The sequence below is a fragment of the Harpia harpyja genome, chromosome 1 (genome assembly GCF_026419915.1).
Source record: "Harpia harpyja isolate bHarHar1 chromosome 1, bHarHar1 primary haplotype, whole genome shotgun sequence".
Lineage (NCBI taxonomy): Eukaryota > Metazoa > Chordata > Aves > Accipitriformes > Accipitridae > Harpia > Harpia harpyja.
Window position 1 is genome coordinate 12055189 of NC_068940.1, and position 24156 is coordinate 12079344.

Below are 24156 nucleotides of genomic sequence, written 5' to 3' on the forward strand. Positions count from 1 at the left end.
GTCTACCAATTATTACATTGAAATAAAAGCTCCTTAGGAGATGACCAAAGAGACATTTCTATTGTGCAAGACAATAAAAGAGGGTCTTTTCACACGTGTGAAGTGTCAATCATTTTCAGCATCATGAGTTCCTTAGCTATTTGTTTTTAGCTTCAAGTTCTTATATGTTCAGTTTTTCAAAGCCACACAACGTTTAACACCAAATTTCCACTTGGCCATCTTTGCAAACCACCAGAAACCAAACCATGTTGTAATAAGGCATGTTTTCGTTCCTCTCGTCTTCTGGAAAAAAAAAAGCTGATCATCACATTTGGCTATGCTCTGCCTCCAAAAACTCCCATCTTAAACAAATGCCAGACTGCACGTGCTAGACTGCAGAGATCCTATTTGTACTTAGAGGCTGGGCATTGTTATTGCACTGCACCCTACAAAGCACACACAGCGTACTGGAAGCAGGCCAATGCCACAAATAACACAGGAGCAAGTCACAGGTGGAATGAAGGGAAAGGATGGATTCAGGCAGATCTTGAGGACACTCTGCCTATTGGTTATTTGCAAAGCCAAAGGCAGCCTGTACGCATGCCTGCCCATGAAGCACAGACCCATGTTAAAGAGAGTGAGGAAATCATTAAAGCATATGCATCTCAACCCCTGTGCCTTTATCAGGATCCGACACTCATCTTCCAACCAGTCCATTACAATCTTCACCAAGCAGACGCTCTTCATTTGCCAGTGAAGATGGCTGACTAAAACATCAAAATTCACAGGTTACCCTCCAGCACACGCATTTTCTATCTTTCTCAAAAAACTCATTTAGCAACATATACACACACATAAAGTGTTGTTTAAAAAAGACTGAATATGAACATCAGAATAGTACCATACCCTGATAACAAAAACAGCTGTTTGTCTCTCCACAGCACATTAAAAAGAGAAGTTTGGGAAAATTATCTAGCACTGAAAATAAGACTGAGAATGAAAGTGCCTTCTTAATTAAAAGAAGAAATACCTTCTTTGATAGGACCCTTTGTAAGCATGCTTCAAAGCATAGCTTCTGCGATCCAGATCTTCCAATTTGAGTTTCAAAGACTTCTGCATGTGGTTGTTGCATGTGGTGTTTCGCGCGTGCCAAAAAAAAATAAATTCCCCAAACTTTGAGACCTGTTTCTGAGATGGTGCATAACCAGCCTACAAGTACCTATGTAGGATGTAAATAAAAAGCCATTATGAAGAATTTTGCTCAGTATGGAGTAAGAAGCAGAAGGAGAGAAAGAAGGTAGATACCTGCGACCTTTTGTTTTCATATGAAACACTTCAGTAGGTTTGCATTACTGCACTAATATGGACAGCCTGGTGAACATCAGCCATGGATACTGCAGCTTCGTTTACCAAACTGGGGAAGCTGTGGCTGTAATACATATATTATCCCTTTAGCCTTTTCAGACTTGCCACAGAGACTTTAATAGCTACCCACTGGAAACTGGCAGGAAGGTCATTTCTCGCCTCCCTTCTGGCATTTATATCCTATTAACATTTTCAAGTTGCATGGAGAGCATGTCTTTGGCAGGGAGGAAAATGTGATTTTAAAGTGATAGGCAGAGAACATCCTCAGTCACAGAAATGGAAAAGGAGCTGTTGGCAAAGTCTCCTACCCCTGAAGGAAACCCTTTTGGAGCAAGTGGAGGCATCGCCCTTCCCCCTGAAGCCTGATGCATGTTCTACTGGAATGCAACACAGTAAGTCAAGCAAAGTCTTTTCTCTACCTCAAGGTCCCTTGCTAAAGCTTACAAACCACCACCACCACTAAAACTCACAGCAGCAGCCTAACTCCTCTGTCTGCATTTTGGGGAGATGCAGTGGTGGAGATGGAATAAGAGGCTTGCAACCTCCTATTTGGTGGCAGAGCCTAGACCCAAAAGGGCTGCTCAGAGTTGGCACTATTCGTAGATAAACTCCCCAGGGAGCTACCATGACAGTACAGATGGAAAGCCTTTGGAAAGCCTTTAGTAATTGCAATTTATTGATTGGAGACACTACTTTGGAAATCCCCAGCTTTTTCAGAGCTACAGAAAACTCCTTATACACACACCCCCTCTCTTTCCATATAGTTTATGCTCCTGCTGGAGATCTGAGAATATTCAACTTTAATTTACTGTGTCCAAGAGAAAGCCACAGTGTCTGTGTCTCTAGCGTAAAAGTGTGAGGATCAGTATGTCCTAAATTGCAGATTTTCTTATATACTGATCATCACAGTGCCATTCCAGTTACAGGAATTTTGAACTCAAAATTACCATGATCTAACTCCTTCCTCTGAATTCCTAAAAAGCCCCAATAAAACAACACACCAAACCCCCAGATCAGTCCCTGATGCTAGAAGGCTTGCTGCTTCCAAGAAGACTTGCTCTTTCCAGTACTGGTCAAAAAGAAAACTCTAAAAAACTCAACATTGTCTCCAGCTCTCCTCCTCCAGAGCAATTCCTGTTGCTGATAGCAGACACTGATGGATCTCCCAGTTATCGTACCAGATTGCAACAACCCCCCTCAAGCAGTAGGAGCAACGCTGATATGGAGACAGTTAGCTTGACGGTACATTCAGAAGAAGGAGAAAATCAGCTTTTCACACTGGACATTGAGCACTCTCCAGAGACCTTTGCTCTCTCCAACAGCGACTGTCCCCACAGGAGGCTCATGCCACTCCTGAGCAGTCTGGCAGCTGTAAGAGAGTTTTCTGAGGTGCCCTGGGCTCATGGTTCCCTGTTGAAAATCCTGGCCAAGACTCACCCTGGTCAGAAAAGGAAGCAGGTTTTAACCTCTTTCTCTGAATGTTGCTGCACAAGAGAACCTTCCCCCTCCACCCCTGTCTGCTGTGCCCATTCAGCTTGACTTGTTGTCAAGGAGCCAAGAAGAACAAAAAGAAACTGGACTTTATGTGAGAGGCTATGACTCATTTACAAATGAAGTGTTGCATGACAGTCAGAATTGCGGGAGTCAGGAAGGGCAGCATCAGTTTAACAGGTAAAGAGTACACACAACACCCCAATATAACTAGACTTACCCAGAGAAGAGATGGGCAGAAAAGAGCGTTCCCACTCCACAAAATGTCTGGCTATTGCAAAAAAGTTTTGCCCACTGCCAAAAGAACAGCAAATAAGAGCTCTGGAGGGTCTCTTCCTCTCTTCACTTAATAAAGTGAGGGGCTTTCTATGGAGAAGACGGACACTTGAGAGTGTACCAACACTGATATTTCTAACCCAGAAAATCAAACAAAACTCCTTCCCTCCTCTACTCAGCTGAATGTCTAATGACCTGGCTGCTACGAGGTGGAAAAATGGATCAGAAATTTAATCCTCTGCCGGAACAGTAATAAGCACTCCTGTGGCACAGTATTTCCCTTGACAAAACCATTTTTTTGGACTTTTTCCCCTAAAAGGTCTTTTAAAAGTCTGGATTAAAAAAATACTACAGACAGTTAAGTAAGAGCCAGAACAAGGCAGAGGCAGAGAAAGAGAAGAGAGGATGTATGTGCCTATATATTTCTTCCCTCTGTTCGGATACTGGCAGATTAAATTCTCCCTCAGTCCCCTCTCGTGCACCAAGCTTATTTGATGTAAATGCAGTAATACTTGGGGAGGCTCCTTTAGGACCTTCACAAGCTATGTTCACTCTTTAGCAGCACATTCACAACTTTCTGCTAAAGCCAACAACTTCTTTCTCTGATCCCACGCTCTGTGCGATGCTCCAGGGATACCACCATGCTGGCTACCAGGGGCACATTAGAAATCTTATTGTTTGCTGGTTTGGGTGTGTATCTGTCACTCCTTCGATACCATGGCACAAAAATAGTGAACAATAAAGGAACTGTGCGCAAAAGCAGAGAAAGATGGACTTGTATTATCATCCAGCTGGTGCGGAAGAACAGACACGGCACCACCACAGGCAAGGCCTGCGGGAGTTGCACACAAGGCAGGACCTGGCAAGCAGGTCCTTGTTCCGGGATCCTCAGACACAAGCAGTTTTGATGCGATGTGAGAGTCATTCAGCCACAGCACTAGCAGACCGTTGGACCTGATGCTACAGATTAGTTTGAGATGCCTGTGAAAGAATTTACTTCACACCATCTTAGACTAGAAATACCTGTTTTGGAAGGAGGTACCCGGTGGGCAAAATGAACATCTTCCTTGTGACTGTGTCATAGCACCAGATAACAAATTTCATTTCATTTTGCATTTATCCTCATCTGCCTACTTCCACATTCATGCTTTCCACTTCAGCAACAGGATTCACTATTACAGTCTGTTATAGCAACACGAAAAGGCTACTCACTGCAAAAAATGGGTGGTGCAGTCCTGCCAAGCACAACCCTCCTTTAGCAAAACTAGCCTGTTTCAGTGTGCTCAGGATCTTGCCTGTCACAGGTCTGGTGTCACCTGTTGCAGTGCCACCAAGCTCAGTAACAGGTTTCTGCGATGTCCCACCGAGCTACTGCGGTGAGGGCCTACACAAGGAGTTTTACAGAGCAGACAGGAACCTATTAGATGGAAAGAACTTTTAATAGGAAGATTTTTCCTTGCATGAACTTAGGTCCTTCTTAGTGCAGTCAGTAAATACAGCTCTCCATCCTGGTAACTTCAAGCAACATCTTGTTAAGAGAAAAACTTAAAACAATCTTCTCATCAGAAGGTTCTGATCTGTACTTACTTCTTTTGGGCAAGTCACCAAGCCTGGCAATTCTGGAAAATTTGTTACTAAAGCACGGTTAAGAGTTGCTTTATGGGGAAACCCACATAAGCAAATGTGACTTCATCAATATCTGGTAGGCCTGGAGTCAAGTCTCGGGGGAAGCCTCCCTTTCCTGCTTGTGGGAGAGGACGAGGAGATACCTAGTGAGCAAAAAGCCAAACCAACCCTGCAGCAGTCCTTCAGCAAGCAGCCTGGGCTGAGGACCTAGACACAAGTGTCTGACCACCCCAGAGTCCCAGCACTGAAATTCACCCTTGGATGCTGACAGTGGCATCAGCTGCAACTCAGCAGCTGCCCTGCCTTCCTCACAGCAGACAGAGTAATGAGCCGGTCTGGCAAACATGTGGCTTGCAACACCTCTGGTCAGATGAGTCAGACGTGTGATTTATTCAGTGCCCAAGGCCAGTATCTCCTCTGAATGTCTTTGTGTCTTTCCCTTCTCATTTTACGTCTCTCTGTCCAACACTACCCAAATCCAATCAAGTATAAGTTAAAGAAATATGGAATTACAAAACTGCCTTTCTCCTCTGTTTTCACGTAACTGTTTAACCTGGACAATGCGACAGAGAAAAGGTAAAGCTGCAAGCAGCTATTGTGTCCTTTGTCCGGCATTACGTTATCTTTCCTCTTGTCACCAAAATCACCCCTTTCATTCCGCCTATAGCACACTGCTTGACTGGTAATAGTCGAGGAAACAAGATCTCTTCCCTCCCACACAGAACCAGTCTGTAACCATCACTCTTGTCATTTTGCTTATAAGCTATATTCCTTTCCCCCACCTGTCTTGCAGTTTCTTTGTAGGTTGTAAACTCTTTGATATGGGGACTAAAGCTATGTGGGAATTCATGAAGTCTTAATCAGCGCTGAGGTGTTCCACCCATGCAAATAAATGAATACTGAATCGGGGGATGAGAGAGGGGAAGAAATATCCATGTGATTTAACATTTTGTTTCCCCAGTTGACAACTGTACATATTGCTACATCCCTACGAAGGAAACTACATGAAATGTTTGGCAACTTGGGTTACAGAGAATTTCCTGGATCTATAGTGCAGTAAGTGGTCTACAGTACAAGCAAGTACTGATGTATGTATTTAAAAACAAGATCAATTATTCCGAAGAGGCATCTTCACGATGGCACTTGGATACCTACTACATAACATACAACACCACCAAAGATGTTCCAATACAACTACTTGCATCCACGACTCTGAAGCTACAAAATTAGAAGCTTCTGTACAGCTTGGCTATATATTTTTGTCATCTGAGAAAAATTCATCCCATTTGTCAAAATAATAATACTAATAAAACCAAAAAAAGCAACTTCTTTATATCTGTAACAACTCTTGATAACATGCGAACAGAGCTAGAAGACCTTTTTCAGTTCTGACTTCCTCCCAAAACCTAAGCATCCTAGTAGTTGTAGTGTGTATGTGTGTCATGCCATACTTGTAGATCACAGATAGTCCACATTTTTTGCGCAAGTAAGTGTCTTTAGTCAGCTTGCAAGTCCTTCCAAGGAAACAAAACAGCCCTCTATCCTGTAACGCTTTCCAAACTCCTGGGTCATGATCAGCACTCACCTGTGCATGTTTCCATTGGTGGTGAAGGACTGTCCACATACTGAACATTTATAAGGCCTTTCACCTGAGTGCACCAGCATGTGGCGATCAAGGGAGCTCGCTGAGCTCAGAGACTTTCCACAGATGCTGCAGGAATGGTCTGTCCCTCCAGTGTCAGTGTTATGCTAGAGAAAGCAATGATTTTTTTTTCATTGAATGCCCCTTCTTAGGTGCCAGTAAAATATTAGCGAGAACTATAGACATCTTAAAAGCAGCTTTAAAGAGCCACTCGGCACAATACCTTATATTAAGGTGTGCCTTGTACATACCTCTCCTCCCCAGCCCTCCCCCCTCAACTCCACCCCCACCCTTGTGCGCCAGCACAAGTAGCTGTTTCATACAGCCTGCAATGCCTGCCACATGCAGCATTTCTGCTGGGTGTGCAGCAGAAGAGGATACAAAGGGAGTCAGCAACAACCCATCAGACAAACAGTACCTTGGGACATTTTAAGCTGTGCAGTGGTTTGGGGTTGGGTGAGTGGTAAGGGAGAAAACAGAAAGAGGATGTAATTACGAACTACATGGCACAAGAAGGACACTTAAAACCAAATACTCTTTAAAGATACTAATTTCAAACTGACTGTGTAGTAAAAATCCCGAAGTAAACTGCTGAGTGCACATGCAGACTTCTATGGCTGTAAGAATGTATTACAGGGCCAAAATGTGGCCATTAGCAACTGTGCTATATGTACCACTCTTTCTTAATTGCATTCAGTGACTTGAAGACTTCTTCACGTACCAAAAAAAAAGCCGTCAGGACAGTAAGAAAAAAAAAATTAAGTAACAGTTACAGTACAGGAGGGAAAACTGAAGTAATAAGTATCTAGTGGACTCACAGTGGTGAACCACAACCTTAGCATCCAAAGCAGAAGCTTCTGACATAGAGAAGGCCAAACCTCCTTATAAAGCATGCATATATTTCAAGAGGAGCAAGAAGAGGCCTGTAGCTGACAAAAAAGTGCATTGTCCATTAAAAACGTGTATTTTTAATTCTGCCTCCCAAAATTTCTATACTTCTGTCTTCCTGCTTCTTAATTTGCATGACCAGTAAAGAGATCTGTACTCAAACAGGATAACATGAGGACTTACGCCTCATGATGGAAGTGGTTTTCCGGATCCTTGGGATACCTTAAGCTATGCAGAACAGAACATACATCCTTGTTTGAGCCACTGGCGGAGGGGAGTGTTGGGGAAGGACAGGAGGAAAATTACCCACCTCTGTGTTGGGTTTGTGGGGATTTTTTTAAAAGAAATTACAAGGGTAAGGCTAAAATAAAAGCAAAACAATTAAATAAAGTTATAAAGGAAACATTTCTGGTTTGCACATGGAATTGTTTTTCACCACTGCAAAACGCACCCTGGCAAACCAGACACTCTTAATAAAAGTAAGAAATCAAGAGCTGGTACTCTGCATACCTGACGAATGTGCATAGTTAGCTGATGCTGTGTAGTGCAAATCTTTTCACACAGAGGACAGGTATAGGAAGACTTCTCTTCTTTTGTTTCCTGTGAATAAAACAAAACAAAACAAAAAATCAGAAGGAATATCGATATAAAAGAACTAGAAAGCTGTTACTGCTGGGGATGGAAAAAATATAATCCATCCTAAGTACAAAAGGCCACTGCTAACAGAACAACTTGCACATGTACATTTATCATCCTGATAGATCCCTCAGGGAAGTTTCAGAAACTTCTGAATTTATAAATAGGGGCCATTTCAACTACCACAGAAGTACAGCAGCTGTTTTAACAGCACACGGATACTCAGCAGTAGCAGTTTAGGACAGGAAGTGAAGGCAATTATTGTGACCAGCTCAAACTGCCAGGAGCAATTTAGGTGAGCAGAAAGTAATTCCTGGAACACCGCCAGAGTATGTGGGCAAATGCCACTAATCTTCCCAAAAGATCTTTAATAAGCACAAGTCGTCGGACTTCAGGTTTTCCACCCCATCTTGATGGCAAGGCATTAGCTCAGTGCCCTTTTCTAGGGGCTGTATGTTCTGCTCCATGGCTGACTCAGAAGGAAGAGTGGCGTTTACTGAATCACCAGCACCATTTCCCTTAGCATCCTGTGTTTCTCCTGGAAGCATCCCATTCAGGCACACTGGCCAGGCCCAACCCTTCTCAAGCTTGCAAGATCTGATGAGATCATAGCGAAAAAGAGGTGACAATGCAGGAGTGTACGTGACTCAAAAAGAACACATTATGAACCCGGTTATTCTCCACCCAGGTGAGAATCAGGAGTAACCATCGTCAAACCACTAGCACAAACAATGAAGCCGACCAGAGAGCTCAGCCTGATTTAAGTATGCCCTTGAGACACTGAGCAAAGCCGCCACTCTCAGCCAAAGATGAAATGGCACTCTTGCAGGAACCAAAGGCGTTTGCCTGAATTGTCCGCAAGGATGGCTACTGCATGACATAAAGGGTATTTCACCACCTCACTAAGAAGCCCAGGCGTGGCTTCTGCACCAATGCCTGTATATTAAAAGGAAGGTGGTCTGGCACCAAATATTAAACCTCAGTTTTCTGTGGAATGATGCAAATCTTTACCAGCTAGATAGATCCACTGCCTGTTACCTACACTTCTGGTGACAACACAGTATAAAAACCATCTCTGCATGACCAATGGGAAAGCATAATATTTATGCCAAAAGGACATGTTCTATTGAACCTCTTTGCTGGCTATTTTAAGTATCATTAGTAAAACCATGAAAACAAGCAGGAAAGAAAACCCACCCTCAGCAGCTCTTTAGTTGGAAAGGAGTTGATGGGTGTGAGTGTATCTGTGCATTTCCTCTCTCCCCACAACTCTTTTCCCCCACCGCCATCCCAAAAGTCATCAACTCAGAACCAACCATTTGCAGGTTGTCAGACGCAAGCATTTGTGGAGAACACTGAGAATGACTAACCCAAGTCTCTGTGACAAATTCTCTGGCATGTTAGGAGGGAAGATGCTGACACAGGGTTAGAAAAAGGTTTTTTTAAGTCTCAATAAAGCAATATCCCCTCCTACATGATTTGGGGAACCATTCTAGAGAGTATCCTATTAAAATCTAACACTGTGTTCTCAAAAATAGGGCCATGATAGTTTTCTATTAACTTCAGTGACCTGTGGACATGGATAAAGAGCTATTTTCCCATTTTGCCTGAAGTAAACAAAACTTGTGACTTCACTTCTAAAAGGATCAGGACTGCAACGATTAGGTTCTCCCACTCCTCCCTACTGTTTCTCTTGTACATCTTTTTCTAACTGTATTTCAGGGCTCTCCATCCTAAGGGTAATCACTGTAGGTCACGCACACAGGCCAAGACCTAACACACTATTACTCGCAAAACATTAGAAAGCAAGCAAGAAAGGCTGCCATTACGAAGTCTGAACACTCCAAGAAAATAAAAATGCATTATTCCAGTGCCCCCCCATTGTTATATACGAACATATAATTCGCACAAGCTCATTCCATCCTACTTATACAACTTTAATTTTACTATATGCAATCTGTCTGTGGAGTAATGTTCAGCTCCAATTATACTGCAACCCTGTTAAAGTTGGCTCAGGACAGAGAACAAACACACTGTGCCGTGAGGAAAATCCCTGCAGCTGTGCTGACAGTTTAGACGGTGTTTAATCCCCAGGGTATTTCTGTGAAATTATCAACCTACTACTTTTTTTTTGCGCCCCCCGCCCCAAGTGCTGCAGTTCTACATGATGCACTTGATTGTTTCAAAGCCTGCTTTCCAGACTGCCTGCTCTTCCAATCAGCAAATTAGCACAAGATAGAGTAATTACTGGTTCACCTTGAAGCAAAGATCAGAAACACACTATAGCTCAGCCAGAGCTGATTAGTATTGAATCTGGGGTTTATTATTAACTAAAACCCAAACTTTCTCCAGTGGTCACACAGGGTACATGCCACATACCATAACACAGCTCAAGCAAATCCAGGGTAGCTAGAACAGGAATGCTGTTGACTGACCCAATCCAGACCAAAAAACTAGCATCCCTACTGTAAAAGCACCCCCACTCACAAATTTAAAACATAGCACTCAGCTACCTCACCAGAGCCAGGCTGGTGAAAACACACTTCCTGAACTGAAAGATAAAATTAGCAGCTAATTTGTTAGCTACTCTCCCTTTAGTAAGTCAACCTGGCACAACTGCTCTGCATTCAACTGATAGGAAATGCTTTTGGAGTTGTGCATTAGGTCTATTTGTTTTTATCCAGCTCAAAAAACCACCTTTGTCACACTTTTTATTTTCTTCAAGAGCAAACCAAATGAGAAGTTAAAATGGATGCAGGTTGATGTGAGAACATGTTTATTAGACTATGGGTAGACTAGAGCCAAGATAAAGTCAGCTTTATAAAGAGAACCATAGACTTCGGGACAAAGGTTCAGGGCAAAATGTTGCACTGCCAACTCATGGGAAACAGCAATCAGACCCAGAAAACTAGCTAACTGTTATTATCCTTGAAATTATAATAACAGGCACATTCCGACCAGAATCTGAGATCTGTGTGCTGCTACGCACTGAAACAATTCATTGCTTTCATTCTGCATGCTGAAAGTGGAAATTCACTGTATTACAAGTTGCTAACCAGATTGATACCCACTTAATATTTCACATCTCACTTCTATATTCCCAATAATGTAGCCATTTGCCCCTCTGGCGATAACAATCTTTCAGGCTAAAAACAAACAGGCTATTTACTATGTTTTCAATGTATTTGTTTATTTTTATGCTGTAAGAATCCCTCTTAATCCTGTCACATTTACTCTCGAGCTTCCTTTGATTCGATGCCCATCGAAATATCAGGTGGAATAAAGGTCACTAACGCTAATAAACTTCCCTGAAGCCAAACCACATGGTGTACCAGCGGACAGTTGTGTAATAGCACTGCCACTGAGACCAGTCTGAACTCCAGTGCCTCACTTCACACGATGAAATCAAGGAATGAGGGAAGCCCCTAAGCGGGAAGACTGCAAAGAAACCTTAAAGCCAGGTGCTAGACTATACAATCCCACAAACACAGTTGCCCATCTACTGCCCAGACTTTTCATTTAAGAATGTTCCTTTATAGCTAATGGCTTTTAACTCCTTTCAAGCAAAAAAATCCAAGACAAGTCATAAGTCTGTCAACTAGGCAGCTACTCGGCAAGCTATTAATAAACTACTATAGGAACATCACATGAGTCATGCCTCTCAGCCTTTCTGGTCCCTGTTACATCTTGATTCATCTACAAATTCTCTGTGCTTCACCACAAGCTCTAAAGTCAAATGGACACAAGGATCTGGGGTATTTCTTGATGTTCTGCAGCACCTTCATTGGTAGGACTTGGCCCAGCAGGAGAAAAACACAGATATAAAAAAGAACAGCTTTAACTGATAGACCTCTCTCATTTGTTTAGATCAATATTGCTATCAACTGGTGCCATCAACTGGTAAATGGAAAAAACCTTATAAAAGCTACATATATTTGCTCTGCAAGATTTGTACAAAGCATTCTGCAATAGTTCTTCATAGTTTTATTAACGATGAAGTAAGGGCACCTTACACTACACACATGTGAACTGAGCATCCTGATGGATGTTTCGTTCTAGCACCACCTTTAATCACTTGGATCTTCCCTGGGGAGAGCCACACACCTCATGAAGGGTCCCAGATGGTGGCCAAGCCAAGCCCCCTGCCACACCGCTCTGCTCCTCTCCGAGCTATTTCTTTTCTCCTAGTTTCATGAAATGAACTGGTCCCCCAACAGATTAGGTGAATGCAAGAGCCTGGAGAAAGGATGCAGCAGGGAAGAAGCGGCAATTCTTAGGTGGCTTTGCCACTGCTAGTGGCATCTGCTAGACCAGGTCACCACTGCATGACATCAGAGCTCGTGCTCAAATGTTTTATGTGTGAATCCAAGCAAGCGGGCCCCTTCAATTCCCAGTATTCTAAAGTTATGTTCTGGAGAGCCACCAGAAAACATACATGGAGGAGCAATGGCGGAGGCAAGAACTACCCGCTGAGGGAAAAAAGGGCAAAACAATTGAAGAAACATAATTATGTCTTATCACTTCCCATGCAGCTACTTGTCTCCCCTTCGCCCTCCCTGCATTCGGGTTTACATACCTGGTTCCTCCTGCCAATCCGATTTGGTGCAGGAGACTTTGAGGGGGATTTGACATTTTGAGAGTTCCCGCCATTTTCAGCAATCTTCCCCACATTCATCACTGCTGACATCATGGCGTCAATGGAGGACAAGTCCGCTCCGTCCAAACTGTTTGGTGAATTTGGTGATACCTTGTAGCTGTTTAAGCTTTCCAGCTGCTTCTCTGGAATGAAAAACAAAAACACACATAGGAGTTGCTAGGCCATCTAAAAACTAAAATACCACAGTATTTTCAGCTGCCTGTAACTCGCTTCACACTCTGCTGGATCATCATGGAGCAGAGGCAACAGCCCATAATAACTGAGTTGCTGTAACAGGAAAAGTTTCTCATATTGGAACACACAGGACAAAGTGTACATTTCTCCTCATAGGACATTCATGTTATCTTCATTTTCAACCTTAATTCTGTATTTGGCTTATAGAGTGATTTACCTTAAACTCTCTTGCTATAAAATGGTGTTATTCCTGGTACCTTGTGCTCACCATGAACTAGTAGCGCAGTACTGATGAATGCACACTCTGGCAAGCACAATCATTCAAGCACACACGTGTTTTGAGCAGAACTGCACAATTAAGGCATTAGTAACACCGTGTAGGGTACTGGGTTCTCTTTCTAGCATAGCTTAAGCCAGCTCTGTATATGGAGTAAGCTAAATTAGTAAAAATCCAACCAAAACAAAACCCCAAATCCCCCCAAATGCCTCTTTACTGCCACAGCTGGCATCTACGTAGATTTTTTTTCTTTTTCGTCTACTAAGCTGTATTAGTCCATGGAGCATATGTGTTACACCCACGACTAATGCCACAGCTAAATCTGTTCGGATTCAGACTTCTCCATCACATTCTGTACGTAGCAGGGATGCTCCTGTCTCAGGTATCAAATTCAAAACACACCTAAAATCTCATCTCTGGTTTCTCAACATACCATGTCAAACACACAGGTAAGGCCTTCCATGTTCCTTTTTACGAGTCTGAAAAGGAAAATGCTTTCAAACTAAACACTCCTTTCTCCCAAAGTAAGTCTCCCAAACAGGAACACCCTGCAAGTCTATTGCTCTGTCACCTCTGGTGGAGAGCACTGAATTTTAATGTGTGTCGTGAGAAAGTCACTGTGACACAAGAGGATGTGAGTGTGAACAGGGAGGAACACGTTTGTCTGTGAACATTTGATCTCTGCGTAATACTGTCTTTGGAAGATAAGTTTGAGCATTATAAACAGGTGGTTTTTTGAGGCTAAGTAATGTGGTGCCAAGTTACTGGGAGCCAAGAAAATCTTAGTTTGGAAGCCTGCAGTGGTAGTCAAGTATTTATGTGCCCATGCTTCTGCTCAACCTACTTTATACTTGTCAGACAGATACAGATTAGGGATGGGGAAAGAAATGTATGCACCAGTGCTTCTGCTCAAGGTATCTTATAGTCTTCACACAGATAAGGGGTATGGATGTGTAAGAAATGTTTCTACAAGCCTATTAATGCCCTAATTTACAGAGTCACACAGAGCTAGTCAAACCAGTTACCTTCATTTTTATCCCCTGATTGACTGTGGCTCTCTTCTTGGTTGCTGGTCTCCTCACTTAGTGTAGTTTGTATAGTAGCGTCTGGCTCTTCAGCCTCTTCTTCAGCAGCACCCTCTAGCACTACATTAGGGAGAAGGGAAAAAGAGAAAGGGAGTAAGTTTTTCTGGAAGTCATTTTAGCAAAATAAAGACTACAGTCCTTTAGTTTGAGGGCTCCCCTGACTGGTACATAGGTCTGATGACAGAAGCATGTGAACAGCGCCAGCTCAGTCAAGCGCCCTCTCCCACGAGTGGCTGGGCACTGGACTGGGAGATGCTGCTGCCTCTGCCAGTGGCGAAACCTGGGCAAACAAAAAGAGGAAACCCTTACCAGCTTGGTCCCCAGTATTCAGCCAGTAAAAAACAAGAGGAGGGAGAGGAGAGAGCAAGTTAGCATATCACTGAGGTCATCACATTTGGTTAAGAAGTTGGAAGAATATTCTGCAGCTAGAGAATTTAAGTAATTCAGTTTCATACACACACTCCTCCCCCCTTCTCTTCTTGGAGGATTAACATTTACTCCAATACATGAATTCATAGTGACCTTTTTCTTCCTTCTAGCAGTGGTGAAATGACTACTGAGGTTTCTGGGACCATTTGGCAGATTCCTCACACTCACTGCCCAAGGTTTCCATATGAGTTGAAGGCACAAGCAACCATCATATGTGCCAACAGAATTTCTCCACACCCCCTTCTGAAACCACAAACTTATCATGCTATCGCTGGGGTTTCAGGAAGGATGCCTGTTCTGGCTGGAGAATGACAGGGCAGTTAAACATCATTTTTAGAGGTGACGGGGAATGATCGACGCATGAGAGGAGTTCTCTGCTCACGGCACCCATGGTGATAGCCTCTGGAAAAGGTTATTTGTAATATGGAAAACTACTGATACATTTTTCATGGAGAAATACACCTTTATAACCTTACAAGCAAAATACTTATTTCATTATGGAAACGAACACACTGTGGACATTTCACCTCATCTCAGATTTACCAATCGCATCCAGCAAACTTAATACAGGTTTTCCTTTTTTCAGAAAGCAGAGACCATCGGCCTCAGACTGTGCTTAACTCAACAGGGTTTCTTCCTTTTAAAAAAATACATTCTCAAGGATGACATGCAAATCAGTCACATAACACATGTTCAAATGCTGTTTGAACAGCATTTGCAAACAATAAATGACTACGTTATCCCAACTACTGATATTTTAGAGCACACAAGAAAAGGCAAAGAGAAAGGGCCCAACCTGGGTCAAGCAGTTCCTCATTTCACACAATGCCAGCCAAAGCAGCAGATTCAACTGCTACATTTAACTGCTGACCCTCTTAGGAGCAGCACACAAATAATTTGACATAGACAGCCAGCGCAGTCTAGAGACAAAACCTAGGACCCAACTAAGCCCACTGTCTAAGGCTCTGGATAACACCAACTTCTTAACAAACACTGTTTTCAATATGCGTATTCAGAAACAGACAAAAAGACTATGTTTATGCTATCCTGAACAATTCAAGGTAAATCTTCCCTAGTCACTTTTGTACTTTCCTGCTAAGAAAACACTAGTGGTCTCTGCAACACAGGGATTTCTTGATCCAAGGTGAGGCCAAGCACCCATCCTTCTGTATTTTCTCCAGTAATTATGGGAGCTGTTTATTTGTTTGTCTTTATTTTGTTTGTCCTTAACTGTTGTAATTTTGCTGTTATTCTGTTTTTAAAAAAGGTCCATCTCATTCAAGAGCAACACAGTTTTGGGTTTTTTCTCTCTTGATCTTTTTTTAACCACTTGTGTGGTACCTGACTTAATTTTGAATAGAATAAGCACAAAAGAGTTATTTTCAAGACTGACCTAAATCTTCTAAGTTGCTTGCTGTATCTGCTTAGTACCACCAAAAATAAGGACCAGTTTAAATTACTGGGACAGATTTCTGTTAAAACAATGCAAATAAGTGCTTTAGCCCTTAAAAAAAACCTAACCAAACAAAACAACTCTCCCTTCCAAAGTAGACCTATTCACTCCTCTTTCAGTCAAAACCTAGGACATTAATGTCACCACTGATTCATCCTGGAAAAAGTCAACCTACTGTGTAACTGTGAAGACTCCTGTATTGGCCAACTTTAAGATAGCTGAGGAGCTTCGCAGAGAACTAGAGTCAGAATTCCTAGTGCTGCTTTTGGCAGTGAAAATGGGAAATGTTCATCACAAAGAGAAGAGACAGGCATACATGCACACATTAACAAATCTACCTCCTGGTTTAGAAACACCTGCCAGCTTGCTCTCTGTTCTTCTTTCAGGAGGAAAACTATGTATTGTGCTATTACAGCCTTTCATAATTTCTACGAACCAACAGATACTTGATTTCTGAATCTAAGTATCTTCCTGCTAACACAAAGATGTATAGTCACAGACTTTGTTTTTTAAAACCATTTTCCGTACATTAAAAATTTCCTATTTTGGAAGCGGTCAAAAGATCGCAACTTAATTTCTGCAAAAATAGGTATTATTGTTGCATGCTTTTATTTACATATGCATTTTCCACTCTCTCGCATGAAGCAAAAATGCACGAGTGAAACAAAGACAACTGCATGAGAAGCACACACCGATTTCAGAAGCATAACTTTCTATTTGCAATAGGATATACAAACAATAAGAATACTGGGCCAAATCACTCCTTCCTGTGGGAAAACCCATGGCAGAGCGCCTTTAGGCAGGAACATACTGAGAAATTTTTCTTGCAGCTTTTTTTCTTCTGCCCCGTTTTTTTTCTTTTTTTAAATAAATGCACCACTGAGGATGGGGAAGTGTTGTTGTTTTTTTTTCCACAGCACCTATGAAACTCAGGGAATCAGACAGGCAGCAACCAGCATGGATGCCCTGTGCCATGCTGCCTTCAGGACTGCAAGCCTTCTCAGCTCACACCAAATGCCCCTGCTTGGAGGTCATGCTGATGAAGCCTTCTTCCTCCCTCTCCCCAAAAGAAAACAAAGACCTCCAGGAAAGAGGACAAACAGGAAATAAGCTGGCAAACAGTGCAGCCTCAGGTTGCATTCAACATCGGACCAAAGCCTCTAGGAAACAGGGAAGTGGTCACAAGTATTAGAGTCATCTTTTACTTTGAAGAAACCCCCCAGTGTCACAGTCATCCTCTGTGAAAAGGAGGAAAAGCAGAGAGCAAGCAACAGAGAGTGCTAACACATGTTGGGGGGCAGGGACCAAACAAAACAACACAGCAGCCCTCTTTGCATGGCCACACCAAGAGACCTGGCTCTTCTGTGGGAATGTGTCCCCTCCACTTGATGATGTTGCTGAAACCATGAAACCGGGGCAACTTCGATCCCACACAGAAACCTGAGGGGCCTTTAGCTCCTGCTTCCGACAGAAGCCCATGCCTGATGCCTCGCATAACCAGCTAATGGGAGAGTCCCTGAGAAAGCAGAGCTAAAAAAAAAAGAAAAAAAGCCTTGTTGCTTCCCATTCAGTCTGTACAGGAAGACACTTGCTAGACCTATTTCCTCCTTTGGGATAAAGTGTGACTCCACTGTATGTTAAAGCTGAGCCCATCAACAGTTACTTCCCCCCTTTGCTTATGTGTATTTGTTTGTATTTAATTTTTTTTTTAAGACCACTCTCAACAGTTACAGCTGCTTCTCCTTCTGGTGAAGAGCATCACAGATGAAGCAAAAAGGAGAACACAGGCCACAGGGGAAGGAAGAAGAAAAGAGAAGAAATGATGAGTCTTCAGAGTCACAGTCACTTGACTTGCCGTCGAGAGGTGGCTACAGAAGCACGGAGCAGCACGTCCTGGCCCCTGGGAGCTGGTACAAGTCTCTGCTCCAGATTGCTCCACTGTCTTTGCACATGAGCTCTCCCTTTGGAATAGATAGGAAGAAACACACAATACAGGCAAGGAGGGGGAAAACCTGGTGTGTAGCACAAAGCTGCTCATTGTTCTGCCTTCTGAAAAAAATCCACATTAACGTTAAAGTAGAAGCCATGCACTAATTGGGCCAGGGAAAGATTAACACTCTCAGCCAAATACTTTTATTGGTTTCATTAAACATGCCGTAGTACGTAGTACAGAACACAGGGGGAGGAGAAACAGGGGAAACAAATGACAGTTTTAGGAATGTGCACCCCCACACACATGCATTTCAAACCACTTTTTCCCGTGAGGCCCAAACAGGAATCCTGAGCCTTCTTCATCATTTCCATCTTAGCAACACTATTAGCTTATTCAAGGCTTTCCCACCACTTTTTTTCTAAGTGGTAGAAAAAAACCCAAGGATCATTTAAATGAAGGCCAGACCTTCTAGTATACAAATTTAGACGAGAACAGAGCTTCAAAGACGGATATCACATTTGAATAAACAAAAGTTTACCATTTACCCTTGAGATTATAATACCTAAGAATCGCTACGCTGCGCTCCAAATGGTCTCCTACTAAGCTTCTACACGGAGGAGCAGATTTTACTCCCAGAGCACATGGCGACACTCCCAAGCACAAACAGTCACTCCCACCCCAAGAGATGCACACAATCACCCGCACTACATTTTGAACATGATTTTGCATCAAAGCTGGCAGGAAGGAAAGAGGGTGAAAAGGCATCGTGGGAAGAAAAAAGGGTTAACACTATTCAAAGCACTGCCTCAAGGCAAAGGAAAACCAAATGAAAAAAGTTTTCCCAACTGACCTTTTTAATACCAACTCTGCCCTTGCTACTGAAGTGTTGGTGCTGACTCGGCACCCCAGCGGTAGAGAATTATACTGGCAGCGTCACCTCACTGTCACCACTGCTGGAGCACCAGTACAGAGCAGCCTATGGGGAAAGGAAGACAAGCATAAAAAGAAAGACAGTGGCATGGGAGTATATGGTGGTTGTTCTTTCACTTAGCATTTGGTAAAAACTAGGAATGTTACCCCAAAGTTTTTGAACTTGTACCTGTAACTAATGTTTTCCTTTAGGGAAAAACAAAACCAAACAAGAAGAAACCTAAAAGACAACAACTGAAAGGAGCAACATCTCTTGAAAGGTACTCTCTGATCACCAAAAGACAGACTGCTCCTCTTGCTATGAACTCTCTGAGCTATTAGCGATACAATTGTTTTACCTGTGTTAGCACACATGTAACACTTTGCTTCCTAAAACAACCCTACAAATCCACAACATCCATATGCCTTTTCTTACCTAACGTACATACACAGATACACCCAGACACAGAATAAACAAGCACACACTCATGTCCATGCCCTAAAACTGAGCTAGGAACCACCTTCTTTTTGGGGGCAGGGCAGGGGAAGAAGCACCGAACAAGAACAAGATGACCCCATATTTCCAGATTATTTTGTATACTGTTGCTACAACACCTAACAGTTAGGCTAAATTTTAAATATTCAAACATATTTACTCCTCCTGCTTTATTTCCTTGCGTGCATGACGGGATACACATGTGTATTTAGTTTTTATGTAGGTTTTGAAAATCACCTTCTGATGACTTATGGACCACTAACGGTCCTCAGGACTGTGGCTCAGATGACCAAAAGCATCTCTCCATAAAGCATACCAGAATTTGAACTTAGTTCATGCCTTAAGCAAATGACAACTCTGAATCACCGTGATACTCTGGTATTACATTGCTGTAATACACTGAAAACAAGGAAGCTATATTAATGTAGCAGTGAGAAACCCAGGCAAAGCAGGGGTTTCCTGGATGAAATTCACCTATATGATCCAACTGGTTTACAGCAATGCATGGAGACACCAGGCAGCCTTAATATAAAATGCAGTCGTACCTGTCTTCTTGGCCCTGTGCTCAATTTGCTAACTTGAACAGGGTACCCACGTTTGCTCCTTTCACAAGTGCTGCGTGCTGTGGGAACAGCCCTCACGCAGGAGCCTGTGATCTTGCTAGGCTAGAAAGGAGAACCAAGGCACACGCTGCTCCAGCACTGAGAGTGAAAGCAAAACCCAACAGCCCCCAGGCTCCCAACAGGAAAGCCCAGGTCTCCGCCAGCACGCTCTGTAGGCACCTCAGAGGGTTTGATCTGAGCCTGCACCGAGCTCCCGACCAGCACTGCCATTCTCGGCAACAGCAGCACCACACAAAACGCACAGCACCGCAAGAGCTGCAGTAACCTGTGGCTGCATTTAGGCTCAACAGCTGCTGATTTTGAGATTTTTTCTAACGCCTCAGCTCGCCTACCCCCCAGCCAAAGAAGTATCTATGAGCTGTTCCTCATCCTCACTGTTCGTATCAGCTTGTGGGTGAGCACCTGGTCCTCCAGGAAGCCTTTGTCACCAAACTGCAGTCAGCTTTGAGAGCTTGTTCAAGCAAAAAGGATACTGAGATTTGAAGACATCTTAACAAACCTGGGGCCACGAGCACCACTTTTAGATGCGCGAAAAAATAAAGTCAGGGCAACAGCAGAGTAAAACATGTGGCTGTAAGCAGACATCCCTCCACTCCTTCCCGCGTCCACGACTGCAAACACCCCTCCATCCTCATCGTTGCCTGCCCACGCAGCCACCAGGAGGCCGGCCGGGAGGGGGCCCGGCTCCCCCCAGTCACCGGGACCCACGGCGACGCAGGGGGAACAGGGGACAAGACGGGCCGAGGGCCTTACCCGGCACATCCCCTCCCCTGCGCCCTCCCCGCTGGCTGAGGAGGGACACAAAAGCAATACTGTCTGTCCTTATAAGCTCTGCTTTGCATGTGTTCGGGGAGCGGGGACAGCTGTGCGGATGGCTCGCAGAGTTCCAGGAAGTCGATGTGTTTCTTGGCTTTGACTCCAGTTTATTTGCCTTAGATGAAGTGGCGACCCGAGAAAGTCCCTTCGCGTCCCCCCTGGGCTGGCACCGGCCACAGCGGGGCGGCGCTCCTTGGGACATGGCCCGGGGTCTCTCCCCACACCGATCGGCCTTCCCCTGTCCGGCTGCTGCGCCTCTCCCTCGGGCCAGCGCTGGCTCGTGTCCCACCGGGCCAAGGGACGGCCATGGGATGCGGCGCGGGAGAGGGTGGGAGCCCAGGGCAGAGCCAGGGATCGGAGGGAGCGGGCCCTTGAAGGCTCTTCCCTCGGCAGGCGGGATGGAGGTGTCTCACGAAGGCGGGAACAGGTCAGGCGAGCGGCGTCACGCTGCCTGCCAAAACCGCCGCTGCCCACACGGCCCCGAAGGAGCCGAGGAGAAGGCAAGAGAGCGGAGGGGCAGGGGGAAGCCGAAGCGAGGGCCAGCGGGCACCCCCATCGCACGGGTCTCCCGGCCCAAGGGCCGAGGAAGGGCAGGCACGCCTGCCCGAGGGCAGCCCCGGCAACCCCGGGGAAGCACAGCCCCGGGACACAAAACCTCGTCCGCTGCTGCTGCCGCCTCAGACGAGCGAGAGGGGATGAGGGATGCAAAATGAGGAAACAATCTAAAACGTAGCTCTGTGGGTTTGGGTTTGTTTTTTTTTTTTCCGTTTTTGCTTTGCCCTGCCAAACCCAGTTAACTTAAAACCCTGAGCAGGGGGGAAGCTATAGGTTGATGTCCCATCACCTACATGGCTAAGCAAGCACTGTGCTGAGGGAACGAAGATACTTGCCCAAGAGCCCGAGGGGTGAGCTGGACGGACTGCGCTTGGGAGAGCCAGATGGAAAACATTTCTGAGTAACCGAGAAGAAAAGCAACCTCCCCTCCAAACAGTCCGAATTACAGCAACCCTCAGCTCCGACCGAGGAGCGGCTGCAGGGACGTGGGGCGGGCGAAGCGGGATGCTGGGCTCGGCCGGGTAGCTGTGACGGAGATGCTGACATCCCCGACAATATATGGCCAGTCTAAACCATGGGATATCTTGTCCTTTTAAGGTGGGCCAAGAGCAAGCATCTGTGCAGCAGCAGCACAGCCCCAGCCTGCCATCAATAGCCCCTGGTGTCACTGAAAAAACAGGGGCTCCTGTGCCATACCAACTGGCCCTGCAGATGCCCAGGCACCCACCCCAAGAGGAGACAATCCGTCTGGTTGTTCATCCGCACAGCATCACGGAAACAAGACGGAACGGTAGTAACAAGAGGAAGAAAAGCCACAAAACCATGCAGCCGGGCTGCTTGCTGGCAATTGGCGCCTGCAGCTGTTGGGGAGGGAGGGAGGGAGGCCCTGTCCCCATCCCTGTCCCTCGCCCTGATGGCCAGCAGCTCAGCCAAGTGCAGCTTTGGACCCGGGACTCGAGGCGAACATTTAAAGTAAATCTCCGGAGGGAGAAAAGAGCAAAGGTGTCACCCCCTCACACTTGCTCTTCACACGTAGCCAGAGCTGTGTGTGCGCAGCAGGACGGGTTCAGCAGGGATTAGAGAGGCAGGATGAATCACGCCAAGGAAGATGCAGAAAAAAATCTCCTGTGCTAGTGCCCTGCTTCTTGTGCAGCACCCTGGCTGCAATCCTCTTCCCCCAGGATGGATTTAAAGAGAGCTTCACAGAGGGCCTGAATGCATGGGCAATTTTACAAAAACCATTCTGGAAATAGGGTAAGCTAAACCAGGAAAAGACTCTCTCCTTTCGGAATAGCTATGTCCCACATGGCATTTCACCACTGTAACTGCGTCCACATGCTAGCAAATTTCCTTGCACTGGCAAGCCCAAGGGGGAAAGCACTGGTTCGCTTACTGCAGAGAACCCAACACATCCTTTGCAGCCCGACTGTGCTGTCTTTGCAGGAGATGCCAGTGCACTCACTGCTTGGAGCACCGTACCAGGTAGAATGCCAAAGCACTTTACACTTTGCAAGATAATGCAGTAAAATCATGCACAACATGAGAAAAGAAAGAGTAGAAATTACAGGGATTAAAACTCATTTCCTGGTGGTAGCATTGTCAACCATCATGATTTTATCATGAGCCCTGTAAAAATCTGATGGTGTTACATTACCGCACAAAAATCTCGAACTTTTTAAGTCGAAGTTCTAGTTTTCCAGGTTGTGGAGAAAGGACAGAAACATTACATGCTCAGCAAAATAGAAAAAGCAAATTGAAGTGACTAGATTAATTTTAAAGCCTCAAGCTTTTAAGTATAATCATGATCTCAGATGCTCAACTTGTAATTTCTTAACACACAGGGATAGCAACACAGAGCGTCCCTCCTTTACACAACACATTTTGTAGCTTGGAACATATACCTTCCAGAAGTAAAATGGCTTTTTTCTTTTTTAAAGAGGGAAAAGAATCGCAACATCTCAGCACGTTTCTAACGTTTTATTTAAAAGCCAACACAGCTGCACTTTAATGCTACTTAAAGATGAGAACCTCCACCAAATTACCAAACTCATTTTAAGCAGAAAGAGATTCAACATGCAAATATTTTGCAGAAAGAATTATTCAAGAGTTTGCAGCTCTTCTCGCTGCTCTTTTCCAGGGAGCATGACTTGCTGACAGGATTAACTACTGCCAGGCTCACGAAGCTGGGAGACAGCTGCCACATGGCAGCCATTTATTACAAAGCTCCACTCCTCTAAAGTTAGGAAAGAGGCAGACTATTTCATCTGTGTTATCAGCAGGGTTCCTCTGCTCCGAAGGCTTTAGTGACTAGGCTTTTTCTAAACAAACACCTCCTTTTCTCCCCCACCTTGTTAACATCATTATCTTCCTGTCTTCTGTTTCTGGTCAGCACAGGAACTATTCCCCCATCACACTCTCCAAACAACAACAACAAAAATCTATAATCAATACAACTTGAAATGTTCTGAAACACACATGCCCCCAAAATAGATTTTTTAATTAGAGAGTTTTAGCTTGAAATTTTAAGAGGGGAAAGCACATGCCACAGGGAGGAAAGAGAGATGTGCTGAAGCAAAGGGATTCAGAAGTGTGCTGTACAACCCTCACTCTCCCATGCACCCTAGGAGGCATTTGTAATGCAGCCTCCAACTGCAGTATCCAAAGCAGCTACACAGCTTTTTCATGAGCAAGATAACCTGCAGCGCTCCTTCCTAGCTTGTATCTCCACACCAGGCAGACCCTCTGCAGACCCACAAGCCAAAGCCAACTGCTGCCCTGCACCGTATGAGGCACAAACAGGACTCAAGTCAACCACCTCCTACAGTCTGCTAAGGACCAGGAACAGA

At 44.5% G+C, this 24156-nt stretch overlaps 1 protein-coding gene across 5 annotated transcripts in view; it reads right to left on the reverse strand.

Moving 5' to 3' along the window:
• RREB1 (ras responsive element binding protein 1) overlaps positions 1–24156 on the reverse strand; it is a 127461-nt gene that overhangs the window by 55688 nt on the left and 47617 nt on the right. For 3 of the 5 annotated variants that reach the window (XM_052776920.1, XM_052777192.1, XM_052777376.1), the window contains 4 exons: positions 14037–14156; positions 12480–12682; positions 7778–7867; positions 6323–6486 (listed from right to left, as the gene is read on the reverse strand). In XM_052776920.1, coding sequence (XP_052632880.1) covers positions 6323–6486; positions 7778–7867; positions 12480–12682; positions 14037–14156 — 577 coding nt within the window. Of the gene's footprint in view, positions 1–6322; positions 6487–7777; positions 7868–12479; positions 12683–14036; positions 14157–18761; positions 18888–24156 lie in introns of all 5 variants that reach the window. The other 2 variants (XM_052777018.1, XM_052777105.1) reach the window with 1 other exon arrangement.